At 39.1% G+C, this 16,406-nt stretch overlaps 2 protein-coding genes across 6 annotated transcripts in view; one reads left to right on the top strand and one right to left on the bottom strand.

The window, feature by feature from the left end:
* Nucleotides 1-719: 719 nt before the first annotated feature.
* LOC114536459 lies at nucleotides 720-6,209 on the top strand. Its single transcript, XM_028557820.1, has one exon. The coding sequence runs from the start codon at nucleotides 720-722 to the stop codon at nucleotides 6,207-6,209; it is 5,490 nt and encodes a 1,829-aa protein (XP_028413621.1).
* A 74-nt stretch (nucleotides 6,210-6,283) lies between these two features.
* LOC114536429 (putative ankyrin repeat protein RF_0381) overlaps nucleotides 6,284-16,406 on the bottom strand; it is a 24,771-nt gene continuing 14,648 nt past the window's right edge. For 3 of the 5 annotated variants that reach the window (XM_028557787.1, XM_028557786.1, XM_028557783.1), the window contains 3 exons: nucleotides 14,850-15,520; nucleotides 12,576-13,958; nucleotides 6,284-9,140 (listed from right to left, as the gene is read on the bottom strand). In XM_028557787.1, the coding sequence (XP_028413588.1) occupies nucleotides 8,331-9,140; nucleotides 12,576-13,958; nucleotides 14,850-15,520 (2,864 nt within the window). In that variant the 3' untranslated portion in view covers nucleotides 6,284-8,330. Of the gene's footprint in view, nucleotides 9,141-12,575; nucleotides 13,959-14,837; nucleotides 15,521-16,406 lie in introns of all 5 variants that reach the window. The other 2 variants (XM_028557785.1, XM_028557788.1) reach the window with 2 other exon arrangements.

Raw genomic sequence — 16,406 nt, 5'->3', positions numbered from 1 at the left:
TGAAAACAGCTAGAAATAGCGTTATGGATCCCCAGACAGATCAGACAATGACAGAGTCAACCAGCCGAAACAGTCCTGTCTTGGATAAGACAAACAAAAATACAAATACGATTGAAATCATCCACGAAAGCACCGACAAACATCAAAAGAGTTCAGAAGAAGTAACTGAGTATCGTCGAAGCACTAGAGAGAGAACACTAAGCCAAAAAGGTAAAGAATACCTCTTAAATCTGAAGAGAAATATATTCAAACAAACAACGCGTTGTCTAGTCGATAAATTGGCTTCGACTAAAACACAAGTAAGCACGCTAGAAGAGGCAGAGACTAGAGACGAAATTGATCAACTAGAGACTCTAGTTAAAGAATTCAATCGAGGCTTAGACGAATTATTAAAACTGCTCGAACCTGAACAGCGTGAAAGTTATATAACAGAATGTCAAACCGTTTTAAACGACTGGCAAAATGTGAAAGCTTCGTTAGACCTAAATATGCAAAAATATGAAATCGACAATATCCGGGCGCCTAATCCCCGGTCGTCATTACCGGAAGACAGAAAATCAATAACTTCCTCTGTTCGTACTACCTCTTCTATCCAAGAGAAAAGGCTAGAAGCCCGTGCTAAAGTAGCCGCACTCCGAAGTAAAATGGTAGTAGAAGAGGAAATAATAGAACAAAAAAATTTATTAGCCAAGCATGAAGCCCACTTAGAGAAATTGAGAATGAGGCAACAATTAGCTGAAGCAGAAGCGGAAGTAGAAGTTTATGAACAAGTCGAAAATGACCAAGAAGAAATTCCCGTATTTGTGAAAAAGGAACTTCTGACGTCGTACACGAGTAATAATAACCTGAAGACTAAAATAACTCAAGATAGCGTGACCCCATCACTCCACCCAGTTCAGCAAATTAGGTCAGCACCTGATAAACCTATGAATTGTAATGTACCCTCCTTCAGACCTCAACCAGATAGCACACGTCCATCCCCAGTACTGCAACAGACCTTGGTGTCCAGCAACGAACAAACAGTTCATTCTCCTACATTGGAGACTGAAAAGAGTCAGCTGTGCGATAGCAACAAAGTTATTCTAGAAGCACTATCCCTCCAGAGACTGCCAAAACTTACACCGAAGGTTTTTGAAGGTGATGAAATGGAATTTTTGCGTTGGGAATCTTCCTTTGATGCCCTAGTTGCCTCGAACACCCATGATTCCAAGACCATGTTGCATTATCTATGCCAGTTTCTGAAAGGAGAACCACTGAAGATGGTAGAACATTATCAGGACTTGCACCATGATGCCGACACTGCTTATCGTCGAGCCCGAGAAGAGCTGAAATACCGGTATGGCAATGCCAGCATTCTCACCGCGAGTATCGACAAGAGGCTAACGAATTGGCCTAAAATTGGGAGAGACTACAACCGAGAACTCCTGCATTTTAGCGACTTCCTAAACCAAGTTGAGGTGGCCATGAGTAAGTACACCGCCCTAAAGTGCTTCGATTGTTCCAGAGAAATTGTGAAGTTGACAGAAAAACTACCTGGATGGGCACAGAACGAATGGAAACGGAAGGTGTGGAAATACAAAGAGACCAACGGCGAGGAAAGTTTCCCTCCATTCTCGAGTTTTGTAGAAGCAATGAAAACGCTTGCCCGTCGTGTCAACATGCCCGAATTTGGTGGAATCACGAAGCAAGAAGACAGCCGAAGAAAGGAGTTCGACAACCAAAGGACAAAAAGAAATAATTCGAATAGGAACATCACATCCTTTGGTACTCGAGTTAACCAAGGAAATAGAAATGAAGAATCAGAATCATTCAAAGAAGAATCTCAAAACCGTAGCCAACGGAAGATATCCTGTTTCCATTGCCAGAAAGACGACCATTCTCTCAACGACTGTAAAGAATTTCTTGCGTTGACCTTCGATCAGCGAAAAACTTTCATGAGAGAAAAACGAATATGTTTTAACTGTCTAAAATCGACGAATCATATTGCAAAAAAATGCGATCAACACAAACCTGAGTGTGGGACATGCAACCAGAGGCATGCAACAGCTTTACACGATCCACAACGCCATCCCAGTGAACCTAGAACAACCACCCATTGCATCCGAGTTTGTGGCTCGTACCAAACCACCAAGTCATGTGCCAAGATCGTACTTGTATGGCTTCGTCATCCATCCGTCCCGGACACAGAAGTTCTTACTTATGCCCTGTTGGACGATCAAAGTAACGCAGTCCTTGTTAAGCAGTCTGTCTTCGAGAGATTCGGAATCAAATCATCCCCTACGAATATAAGAGTCTCGACAGTCCTAAATAAGGAACAACTTATCGCAAGTAGTCGTGTACAGGACCTCGTGGTCTCAGATTATCACCACCAAAAATCGATACGTCTACCCACAGCCTATACCCGAGAGGATCTCCCCGCAGATTATACTGACATTCCGACGAGAAGAGCAGCCAGTCAATGGAACCACCTAAAAGATATCGCGAAATATATACCAGAACAACGTAAAGTGGAAATTGGCTTGTTGATCGGCCGAAATGTGCCACAAGCAATGAAAACCAGAGAAGTAGTAAACGGGAAAGATGATGAGCCATGGGCGGAGCGTTACGACCTGGGATGGACAATAATAGGTGACGTATGCAAAGGATCCGAGGGGAACGACAGCGACGAGACATTCAAGATTAATCGAATCGTTATACGTGACAGTTTGATGGCCAAAGAAATCTACACGACCTCGGATGTCCAACGAATGATGGAACTCGACTACTCCGAAAGAAAGGCGGAGCAAGGAGACAACACAATTCACTCGATTGAAGATCGAAGGTTCTTACAAATCCTTGAAGAAGGAATCAAGAAAGATGCTGAAGGGCGCTGGGAAATGCCGCTCCCATTTAGAGACGAAACTCCCCCACATCTACCTGATAATCGTCCACATTGTGTCAAAAGAGTGATGTCTCTGAAGAGAAAGTTCGAAAGGGATCCAAAGTTGTTTAAAGACTACGCAGAATTTATAAAAAAAATAATTACCAAGGGACATGCAAGCAGAATCGAAGACAGTGCATCCGAATCCCAGCCAAGACGAACATGGTACCTTCCTCACTTTCCAATTTACCACCACCAGAAACCAGATCAAATCCGAGTTGTTTTTGACTGCAGCGATACGTTTCAACAAGAAAGCCTCAATAAACACCTCCTTCAAGGACCAGATCTGATGAATAAGCTTACAGGAGTGCTCAATAGATTTCGACAGGAAGAAATTGCTGTGACGTGCGACGTAGAGCAGATGTTCCATAATTTTATGGTAGCTGAAGAGCACAGAGATTACCTTCGTTTTTTGTGGTTTCAAGAAGGAGACGTGACAAAGCCCATCGTAACGTATCGTATGAACGTGCATCTGTTCGGAGCAGTATCCAGCCCAGGATGTGCGAACTTTGGTCTTCGCAAAACAGCGCAAGACGGCGAAAGTGAATTCGGAGAAGAGGTTGCGAATTTCGTACGAAATGATTTCTATGTCGACGATGGTTTAAAATCAGTCAAGACAATAGAAGACGCCGTCAATCTTATCACGAAATCGCAAGCAATGTGTGCAAAAGCGGGACTTCGCCTTCATAAGTTCGCCAGTAATTCCATTGACGTCCTGGAAGCCGTTCCAGCCGAGGACCGCGCCAAGGAGATAAAAGACCTCGATTTACGTCACGATACCCTCCCGATTCAACGATCGCTCGGGACGTATTGGTGTATAGAGTCGGACACGTTCCAATTTAGAATAACGTTAAAGGACAAACCCTTTACACGCCGCGGGATTTTGAGTACAGTCAGTTCCGTTTACGACCCATTGGGAATCGTATGTCCAGTGATTCTCACTGGAAAACTGATCTTAAGAGAACTAGTTCAACAAAAGGCGGATTGGGATGAGCTCGTGTCGGAAGAGATTCGCCCTCGTTGGGAAAAATGGAGAGCAGATTTGAAAGATTTAGAGAAAATGGAAACCCGCCGGTGTTTGAAACCACCAAGTTTCGGAGAAATAAAGTCTACTGAGATACACAGCTTCGCCGATGCCAGTCAGTCTGCAGTAGGACAAGTTTCTTACATGAGACTGGTTAACGATAAAGATCAAGTCCATGTCTCGTTTTTGACGGCCAAAGCGCGAGTTGCCCCTCTGAAACTCGTGTCCATACCCAGACTTGAACTCACAGCTGCTGTTATTTCTGTGAACGTTACACAACAACTTTCGAGGGATCTAGATTATGACGTGGACGCCAACACCTACTATAGTGATTCAACAGTCGTCCTTGGATATATCCAAAATGATGCCCGCCGCTTCCACGTCTACGTAGGAAACAGAGTACAAGCTATAAGAAGCAAAACGTCCCCACAGTCGTGGCACCATGTGAGAGGCAAAGAAAACCCAGCCGACATCGCTTCCAGATCCGCCACACCAAAAGAATTATTAGATACTCCCACCTGGCTAAACGGTCCAGAATTCTTATGGCAAACAGAACTACCTGAGCATACCAGCTGTTCGCCTCTCCTTAATGAGAACGACCCAGAAGTCAGAAAAGTCACAGTCCATGCGGTTCATGTGAACTCACAAGAAAGACCCTTGGACATGGCCATCCTGAATCGTTTCTCGTCGTGGTTTAAGCTAAAACGTGCGATAGCCTTAGCGACTAAGTACGTCAATATACTCCGAACCAGAGTATCTCAGAAAAGAAGAGGTCAAGAGCCAGATGTCCTCGGAAAAGGTTTGTCTACGTCTGTTCTAGTTGAAGATTTGGAACAGGCAGAGCATATTCTCATAAGAAATATCCAACAGCATCATTTCCACGAAGAAATGGCCGTCTTACAGAGTCTAAAAGACGGTCAGTTTAAAAATAACGTAGAAACTAGAAAAAGAAACCAGACGCTTAAGCACTTCAGTTCACTACACCGTCTAGATCCGTTCGTAGACCAACAAGGCATTATTCGAGTTGGAGGACGGATTAAACGAGCTGAGGTCTCATTTCAAGAGAAGCACCCAGTTGTCCTTCCAAAAAGGAGCCACCTTACCGAACTGGTCATACGACACCACCATGAAGCAGTTCAACATCAAGGTCGTCTCTTGACTTTGAATGAGATTCGACATGCTGGCTATTGGATAATCCATGGTCGAGCCACAGTATCAAACGTCATAAATAAATGTGTGAAGTGTCGCAAACAACGAGGTACATCTGAAACTCAAAAGATGGCCGATCTCCCATTTGACCGCATGAAAGAAACAGCTCCATTCACCTATGTCGGAGTAGACGCCTTTGGCCCCTGGCATATTAGAGAAGGCAGAAAGAGTGTAAAACGATACGGAATTATATTCACCTGTATGGCCTCACGAGCTATACACCTGGAAACGTTGAACTCTATGGACACGGACAGTTTTATTTGTGCATTAAGACGGTTCATAAGTAGACGCGGAAACGTCCGACAGCTCAGATCGGATAGAGGAACCAACTTCATCGGAGCAAAAGGAGAGTTGGCGCAAGCATGGAACGAGATGAACCAAGACCACGTCCGTCAATTCCTTCTGACTAAGAATTGTGATTGGATTATGAATGTTCCCCACTCGTCGCATATGGGAGGTGTGTGGGAACGACAGATAAGGACAGTCAGATCAGTCATCTCAGCTATCATGACTGAACTCGGTGACCAACTCGACGACGAGACCCTACGCACGCTCTTCGCAGAAACAGAAAACATAGTTAACTCTCGTCCATTAACGGCAGATGTCTCCGACCCGGACAGTCCAGAACCTATTACACCTATACAACTACTTACGCTGAAATCAAAAGTCGTACTACCTCCTCCAGGACAGTTCAGCCGACCTGATGTCTACAGCCGTAAGAGATGGAAGCGGGTCCAATTCTTAGCAAATCAATTCTGGCAGAGGTGGAGACGCGAGTACCTCCAAAGCTTGCAAGTCAGAAAGAAGTGGCAAAATCCTAAACGGAACCTGAAGGTTGGTGATATCGTTATCGACAAAGACGAAGATCTTCCGAGAAATCAATGGCCGTTAGCAAAAGTAACCAAAACCTACCCTAGTGATGACGGTTTGGTTCGAAAGGTCGAAATCCAAAAGGCAACAAGCAATTTGGACAAGAACGGGAAAAGGAAGAATGACTTGAGTTTTTTCGAACGACCAATTCACAAGTTGACAATGTTATTAGAAACAGTAGATTAAGTAGAGACCGAAAGGAACTTCCCGCCAAGGAGCATTAAACTTTACTGAGTTGACAGTTCTGTATACAACCATTAGATAATATAGGTTATTGATATTTTATAGTTAGAAAATGTACTAAGTGAACATTTTGGGGAGCCATGTTACAGCCGTGTCACTTCCGGCTGACGAACTTCCGGGTTATGAGCTTTATAAGGCCCGTTTGTGAAGCACGCGGTAAGGATTGACATTTTCGAAGGCCTGTTGTCATAGTTAGTTTATCTATAACGTTTTTTCGCCAGACACCAGAGAGCCATCACAGATATTTGTAAGTAGCTGTTAATGTTTTTATGTCTTTATCTTGTAATATGTAACTCGAGGAATATCGTGTAACTCCTGTGTATTCTTGTATTTGTATATAGCACCGTTATATTAATAAAGTATAAAATGAGAGCGAACGTGTTGAAACTCGAAGCCCCATAACCAGTTGACAGCCTTGGGGCTGGCATAGATAAGTTTAAGAAATTTTTTGCCGACTTTAGTTTTAATATTTTCCCTCGCTTGGTGATATTGTTTAAAGTTCTGTTTATCTGGGATTGGTCGTTGGTTGGTATTTAAATTAATACCTGTAATCACTGCAGTTTAGAGCATCTCTATAAACATGGGCGGTTTATTCCAACGCGCAAAAGTTTGCGGGCAGCGAATGTAAAAGTTGGGGGTACCTGCCCAATTCTTGGAATATCCATAAGGTGTAATGGTGGACTCTGGACCTCTTCTTTAAACACGCGGGCTTCAAAATGTCTTTCTCTCTCTTCTCACCTGTTTTTTCGGTTCTTTACTTTGCATGATTCCTGAACCTGCAAACCTGTTACCAAGTTTGCATACTACCGTTGTAATAGAGTTAAAGTGGCTTTCAAGATCAAAGTGCATATCAAGATCACCATTTTCTCGATCAAAACCACCACCCATGGATTCGTTTTCGCCCATACATTTTTCGAGGGAGAAAAGATGTTTGTAATCGTGATCTAATTCTGTAAGATCGATCTTCATCATCCGTTATGGGTTGTGAAGTCTCAGCCCATCATATTACTTCTTAAAGAATTTTTTGATGTATGACATTTTTTGAGAGTTTGACCAATGAGTTACGGTATGTGAGTTCATCCATCGATGATGCTATAGCTATACCTTGATGAAATTGTTATTAATACCGCCTGAAATAACATCGTTTTTCTGGTCGAGCTCATTTTCCGTACTGGGTTAAATAAAACTGTAATCTTGGACTTGTTTACACTTTCCCGGCTAGCAGTATTTCAGTATAGCGTATATATGAATTTTTATGGCGCCACTATGTTCATTCCATCGCTAATAGCAAGTTTATTTGTTACACAACGGAATTCCTCATTAATATTATCTGTTACGTCATCGTCCAAGATTTTGTAAAGATTTTGTGATATTTGCATGTAGAAATCTGCTGTATTTTTTGCCGGTCGCACAAACTTTACTTGATTCATCTCGATTATTAAATACAAGGCCAAAAACGTTGTTCTTCGTCTTCAGTTTTTATTGCAAAAAATGCTATCAAATGGTAAATTATTAAGCTTGCACAAGCCAACAAGCAGGTTTGAAATTGCAGCAATCTCGGTACAGAAAAAAACATCCGATTGTATATCAATCAAAGTCGAAAAATCTCGTAATACGCCTTTCTCGAAGAGTTGTCATGAAAGTAAATTTAGCGCATGTGATGCTGTGCGAAGACGTTTTAGGTCACACTTGTAATTTTGCGTTAATCGTGATTTTTTTTCCTTTTCAAAGTTGAGTACGAATTTAACTTTAACCTAGACTGTCAATACGAAATGCGTACAAGCTTAACTGACTGCAATATACATTTTTCATTTGTAAAAATCCTAAAACGTTCGAAATCATTTAGGGGTGACCTAAAGCTTTCGCGCAAGTATTCGTCCACTGCGGAAACGCTGTGAACGAAAGAAAGTTTTTGCAGTTGATGGTGAATGATCTCTATTTTCTATAAATTGGGCTAAAATATAGAACATATTATGTAAAAGTTCAAGTCTAAAAAATTCTTTACTTGACGTAGATCGATCCAATAATTAATCAAAACTTTCGTTAATCTGCATCTGAATTCTGTTAGTCTTTATTGACGAAAGAATCTCTCAGCGCTTCGTCAGCATAAGGTCTTTTATCAATCTTGTGATTAATCAGCCACGACACAAAATTTCGAGCTTTACGATCACCAAGTTTCTTCAAATTGACAGAGTTTCCTTTCAAAACATTTTTCGTTTGATCTAACTTAGATCCGAAAGGATGTTCACCTTTAGTTAAAACGTAGAAAGCAATCATACCCGCGACATGAACATCTGATTTCTTTTTGAATGGACCTTTTTCTTGTTTTTCTCCTGCCTCAATCACTTCTGGCGGTATCCATCCTTCAGTGCCTTTAGCATCTGTTGCAACTGCCGTTTCGTCGTCCTTTAGAATTCGGCTTAATCCAAAGTCTGCCAATCTCAAACTGCCTTCGATATCAACAAGGATGTTTAATGGTTTGAGATCTCTGTGTAATATTCCTTTACCATGAAGAAATTCCAGTCCTGATAGAATTTCTTTGATCATTCTTGGACCTTGCTTTTGCAGATGCTCAATAGATTGAGAGCCGACAAGTTCAGTCAGGGTTTCCTCGCAAAGATCAACAATTAGATGTATGAAATTCCCGTCGTTATGAAAATGTCGATAGCTCACAATAAATGGAGAATTTTCTGTTTTTAGGAGACTCATAATTTCCTTTTCGTTCTCAGCTATTTTATCGAACTTTTGCACCGCCATTCTCTTAACAGCAACTTCGCTTCCATCCTTCATGAGACCAACATAGACACAAGAGGAAGCACCATCACCAATTCTGAATTGCCTCTCGGCGACAAAAGCCTGTATCGGAATTTCAGTCTATGCATAAAAAAAAAGCAATGGCATAGAAATGCCATTAATGACTTAAAAATAAAACATAATGTACGGATGTCCCCAAACAAAAAGGACTCCGGTTTGATTAAAAATTAAATAGCTTCTTATCAAGAAAAAATATCGAAATGAAACAACTTTCATTAGTTTGAGGAAAGATTAACTTAGATTTTGATATGTTATAGTCGTTTTTTTGAAAAAAATTAATGGAGACATTACTTTACAAAATCCGTACAATATTTCGGGATGTCTTTAAAATATAAAAAATACGCTATAAAAATACTAGAAATACATTCATTCAGCAACGCCTCGCTATGTCAAACCAGATAGGTACACAATTTCCTGAGCTAACCTGACCTAAACTTATATTATGAAATGACTCAAAAGTCAAATCAGTCAATATTACATTTTATTGACTATATCAAGCCAATGTTTCTATCATTCGGAAGAAAAATGATTATAAAGTGAAAAAAATTGGCCCTTCAATTTTTGCTTTATTATATGCCATTAAGCTGGACGTTTATGGTCTCCCTTGCAGCAATTAAGTAAATGTCATAAATTCGAAAAAGTACAAAAAAGTACAAAATTTTCTGACAGAAAGAAAATACCTCAAATATATTATTATATTCTGTGATTGCAGTCGATCCTAATAGTTTTATAGTGTGTACTGATATTTGTCCTATCAAAATTTAAATTACACTTTCAAAAACCCTTTTTGAGGTTGAAGCGAAGGTGTAATAGCCTCTCAGAGGTGGGTAGGTATTTACAAAATGACATACGAAGCTAAGTATACAAATAAACTGCATCCTTAGCGCGAAGCAAACATGGAATAAACAAAGTAAATACGTACCGATTTAACCTATAAGCTTGCATATTATGAATTATTTCTCTTACACCGCTTTGTCTTGAAATGTATCCACGTTTTTTAATAGTTATTTGTTATTCTTTATCCTATTTGTTCTCATTTTATTTTGCGCATATTTTGTTTCTTCACATGACTGGCAAAATCGAATGTCTACCGTTTGGATTACGCTATGTTCTGTTACAATAATACCTGGGTGTAATTCCTAATCTCCGGCGACATAATTAATTAACTAGAAATACATGCGTGCAGCACCCCTGCCCATTTTCAACCAAGAAAATGATATAGATTAGCTATATATAATAAGTTTATATTATGGAATGACTCAATGGCAAAGCGTCGATAGCCAATATTTTTATCATTTAGTAACAATATCATAACATTGAAGGTGATGTCACCCGTTTTCTACAACTATTACATTCTAGAATTTTCTGCTTGCCCGGTTGGTCATACTTGTGCAGAAGAACAAATACACCTTACATAAATATCAACAAGTGAACACATGGCTCAATTGAGAGCAAAAACGTACAAATATATATATATATATATATATATATATATATATATATATACATAAATATATATAAATATATATATATATATATATATTATTTAATATATATATATATATATATATATATATATATATATATATATATATATATATATATATATATATAATATGTATATAATCTTGGATTTGTGCGTAGTAAACCAGAGTGCTCAATACCAGTAAATAGTAGAGCAAACATAAATCAACAAAATATAATCATAAAATTGTATTTCATCGCTACACTGTGTTTCACGTACTAGTTTTAGTACGATCCTCAGGCGATAACTATTTACAACGGTTTACGCATCTCGAAGTATGTTTGGGGGCTCAAGTCGCAAGATAAACCATTTGAGATAAAATGGTCAGTGATGAAGCAAGTTCCCGCTGCATGTCCAAAAATGAAAGTTTGCAATTTATGCACCGAGGAAAAAAGATTAATCATGCTATCAGACAAAAACAAATCGTTGAACAAAAGGACAGAACTGTTTAATAGTAAATGCCAGCATAGATATGGTTTTAAGGTTTGTAATGTTAAGCGCACGCAAATATGCACGTTAAAACTCTCGCGTAATCAATCAAAAACGCGTGTGCGTAAACCGTTGTAAATAGTTATCGCCTGAGGATCGTAGTAAAACTAGTACGTGAAACACAGTGTAGCGATATATATATATATATATATATATATATATATATATATATATATATATTATATATATATATATTAATATATATATATATGATGTATATATATATATATGCGATGTATATATATATATATATGCGATGTATATATATATATATATATATATATATATATATATATATATATATATATATATATATGTATATATATATATATATATATATATATATATATATATATATATACACACATCTATGAATAAAGGCTATTAAGGATTTTTGGCAAAATATAACTATAATATACAAAATTCTAAGCTAACTAGCTTCCATCTAATAAAATTTATTTCAGTTTGATGGCTTGTGTCATTAAAAAGTTATTATCAATCAAACAGAAGTCCTTTTTTTCGGACACCCGCCATATATTCTTGGTTTTATACAGTATAATAATGTATGTACTGTAATTAATCAACTAATTACAGAAGGCTATCTAAAATACGGGGAGAATTTAAAACAGACATTTAGGCCGCATATATTCAATTTAATATTTGTGCAGTATGAAAGATGGGATATGTAGTTTCAATTCATATCAGGAAGTAATAGTCAAATGTTTTTAGAATTGAAATAAGCGACCGAAATTAAACGTGCTCGATTGGTAGCAAAAAGGACAAAATTGAAATTTGGTAGGAGCTTAATGAACCATACACCAATGAAATTATTTGTTCAATTCCCAGTGTTGAAAGAATGTGATTTTCGACCGGCAATTTTTGACATGCGTCTCCATTCCATCGACTTTTGTTTGTCAGGATAATTTTTTGAGCACGCGTACCATAGCTAGTTTTCTGCGTTTTCATCAGTCCTATGCGAATGCGTAATACTTCATATTCGCACTTGTGAGAGAATTGTAATCAGGATAACAACGATATAATATTGTATACGTTTATCATAGTATAAGCAAGATCAAGTTTTTTGGCACGCAATATTAATTGTCTTTACCATCCCGAAGACTACCCAAGAGATGACTGGGAAAAGATAAAGACACAAACGTGTATTCAGTCGCTGCATTTCACTTAAAATTTGTAACCCGTAATGAGTGGCAGTTTATATTTGTCATTAATTTATACCAATACACAATACACTGAGTAGTGACCGATTTTTTGAGGGCTCGATTTTCTCCCCTTTGTTCAATTTACGTTTTTCCTATTCCGCAAATCCGCTAGCAGGTTTTTACAGAAAAGAATATAGAAGCTCCAGAGTGTTCAAAACTAATATCTAATTTCCTGTTTAATGTTTCGGTTATTAATAAGTGTTACTAACCAAATTAAGTGAAAAAAACTCATGTATGTTTAAAATAGATTTCAAGTATTACCTTCTCTAATTGGTTGCATTTCGTTGTACCAAGCACCTGAATTTTCTCACGATGTTTTACGGACCTTTTAAGAATAGTTGCAATTTCATCATGACCAAGGTGAATACTCATTTCAAGCAGACTCCACTTTCTTCCATCAACAACAAATGTCCCACCTCTCCATAAGTTGACGTTCTTTTTTAACAGAAGAGTGACCAAATCAATCGAATTTTTCGCAATTGCTATTATCAAAATATCAATACCAAGAGTATGATTGTGGACTTCAGCGCCCTTTTCAACAAGATATTTTACTATTTCAAGCGTACCCTTTCTAACAGCAGAGTGCAGCACAGTCCATTTGTCAGTTTTTTTCGCGTTTACATCAGCGCTTTTTTCCAAAAAATACTTCACTTTCTTAAGCGTACCCTCTGTAAAGGCAGAGTGCAGCACAGTCCACCCGTCAGTATCCTTGCCATTTACCTTAGCGCCCTTTTCAACAAGATATTTTACTATTTCAAGCCTACCTTTAGCAACCGCAGAGTGCAGCACAGTGCACCCGTTTGTTTTTTTGCCATTCACATCAGCGCCTTTTTCAACAAGATATTTTAATATCTCATGCGTATCCTCTGTGACAGCATAGTGCAGCACAGTACTCCCGTCATTATCCTTACCATTCACATCAGCGCCCTTTTCAACAAGATATTTTAATATCTCATGCGTACCCTCTGTGACAGCATAGTGCAGCACAGTACTCCCGTCATTATCCTTGCCATTCACATCAGTGCCCTTTTCAACAAGATATTTTAATATCTCATGCGTATCCTCTGTGACAGCATAGTGCAGCACAGTACTCCCGTCATTATCCTTACCATTCACATCAGCGCCCTTTTCAACAAGATATTTTAATATCTCATGCGTACCCTCTGTGACAGCATAGTGCAGCACAGTACTCCCGTCATTATCCTTGCCATTCACATCAGTGCCCTTTTCAACAAGATATTTTAATATCTCATGCGTACCCTCTGTAACAGCATAGTGCAGCACAGTACTCCCGTCAGTATCCTTGCCATTTACATCAGCACGCTTTTCAACAAGATATTTTACTATTTCAAGCGTACCCTCTCTAACAGCGGAGTGCAGCACAGTGCACCCGTTAGTTTTTTTGGCATTTACATCAGCGCCCTTTTCAACAAGATATTTTACTATCTCAAGCGTACCCTCTGTAACAGCAGAGTGGAGCACAGTACACTCGTCATTATCCTTGGTATTTTTATCAGCGCCCTTTTCAACAAGATATTTTACTATCTCAAGCGTACCCTGTGTAACAGCAGAGTGCAGCACAGCCCAGCCGTTTGTTTTTTTGCTATTTACATCAGCGCCCTTTTCAACAAGATATTTTAATATCTCAAGCGTACCCTCTGTAACAGCAGAGTGCAGCACAGTCCACCCGTTTGTTTTTTTGCCATTTACATCCGCGCCCTTTTCAACAAGATATTTTACTATTTCAAGCGTACCCTCTCTAACAGCAGAGTGCAGCACAGTCAACCCGTCAGTTTTTCTGGCGTTTACATCAGAGTTTTCTTCCAAAAAATAATTCACTTTCTTAAGCGTACCCTCTGTAAAGGCAGAGTGCAACACAGTCCACCCGTCAGTATCCTTCCCATTTACCTTACCGCCGTTTTCAACAAGATATTTTACTATTTCAAGCCTACCTTTAGCAACCGCAGAGTGCAGCACAGTGCACCCGTTTGTTTTTTTGCCATTCACATCAGCGCCTTTTTCAACAAGATAGTTTACTATCTCAAGCGTATCCTCTGTAACAGCAGAGTGCAGCACAGTACTTCCGTCATTATCCTTGCCATTCACATCAGCGCCGTTTTCAACAAGATATTTTAGTATCTCAGGCGTATCCTGTGTAACAGCATAGTGCAGCACAGTACTCCCGTCAGTATCCTTGCCATTCACATCAGCACGCTTTTCAACAAGATATTTTACTATCTCAGGCGTACCCTGTTTAACAGCATAGTGCAGCACAGTACTCCAGTTAGTTTTTTGGGCATTTACATCAGCGCCTTTTTCAACAAGATATTTTACTATTTCAAGCGTACCCTCTCTAACAGCAGAGTGCAGCACAGTCCACCCGTTAGGTTTTTTGGAATTTACATCAGCGCCCTTTTCAACAAGATATCTTATTTTTTCAAGCGCACCCTCTGTAACAGCAGAGTGCAGCACAGCCCACCCGTCCGTAACCTTGCCATTTACATCAGCGCCGTTTTCAACGAGATATTTTACTATCTCAAGCGTACCCTCTGTAACAGCAGAGTGCAGCACAGTCCACCCGTCAGTACCCTCGCCATTTACATCAGCGCCTTTTTTAACAAGATATTTTACTGTCTCAAGCGTATTTTTTGTAACAGCATAGTGCAGCACACTCCATTCGTTCTTATACATGACATTCACATCGGCGCCTTTTGCAACAAGATATTTTCCTAGCTCAAGCTTACCCTCTGCAACAGCAAAGTGCAGCACAGTCCACCCGTTTGTTTTTTTGCCATTTAAATCAGCGCCCTTTTCAACAAGATATTTTAATATCTCATGCTTACCCTCTGTAGCAGCAGTGTGCAACACGGTCCTCTCGTCAGTGTCCTTAGCATTTACGTCAGCGCCCTTTTCAACAAGATATTTCACTATTTCAAGCGTATCTTCTTTAACAGCAGAGTGCAGCACAGTCCACCCGTTTGTATTTTTGCCATTTACATCAGCGCCCTTTTTAACAAGATATTTTACTATCTCAAGAGCACCTTCGGTAACAACAGAGTGCTGCACAGTGAAGCAATCGGTATCTTTGCCATTTAAATCAGTAACTGTACGTTCAAATTCCTGTCTTGGTTCATCCCGAAATTGCCGTTTCATTTCTTCTTCACCTACGCTCATCCTTTCTCTCGACTTTTGCTTTTTATATGTGCCTATACAGGAAATGTAGAAAAATCGCGTCACGCGAAAAATTTCAATTCATGAAGGAAATTTTGGAATACCTCCTGCATTATTTGATTGACAAGTTACAAAGAATGCAAAACTGGCTTGCGAGGGTCATAAAACCCAGCCTCCACTTGCACGTACTTTCAATGCGGCCAATTTGGCGCATGCCCAGTGACTCTAAACAGGTCCCAAACGAGGCTAATTTTTGTACATGTGAGAGTAAAACTGTAGTCCACTTTAACTCAAGGCGGCCGGCAACTTGCAAGCCGTACGTGCGATTTCGCGTACTATGTGAAAGTGGAGGCCGGCCTTAACTTGCAAATCGTATGAAATAAGATGAAACGATATATTGAATGAAGTAGGGTTGAAGGCAAAAAAAGCAATTCTCATGAACAAAGTAAGAAATAACTGCGTAAATCAAGCAATAGCTGACATAACCAGTTTCTAACAATAACATAATTTGAAAAGGAACAGCGTTAATTTTCAAATTCCGAAGCCTAAAACTAATTTCATGAAAAGAGCATAAGTTATTCTGGAGCAAAAACGACGACAAGCCGATTCAATATTTGAATCAAACAAGACACAGGTTGAAATTGTAAGTTTTCGACTTTATTCCAAAGCTGATTCGGTTCGAAAAATTACGGTTGCAACTTGTGTCTTGCTTGATTGAAATATTGATTCTCAAGATGTCTAGTTTATTCGGATTTTTTTTTACTTTATACTGGAGCAATGCTGTGGAATATAATTTGCAAAATGTTGTAAAACTGAATGACTAACTATTGGTCACGTCAGTTTAAAAATGTTGTCAATAACAGTTTTTTTTTAATTTAAATTAATTTTATGCTGATATGATGTATATATATATATATATAT

The sequence above is a fragment of the Dendronephthya gigantea genome, unplaced genomic scaffold (assembly GCF_004324835.1).
Source record: "Dendronephthya gigantea isolate DGI-Jeju-01 unplaced genomic scaffold, DenGig_1.0 000136F, whole genome shotgun sequence".
Taxonomy (NCBI): Eukaryota; Metazoa; Cnidaria; class Anthozoa; order Malacalcyonacea; family Nephtheidae; genus Dendronephthya; species Dendronephthya gigantea.
Note: the sequence above shows the minus strand (reverse complement) of the source record. Positions and strands in the feature narration are given on the sequence as shown.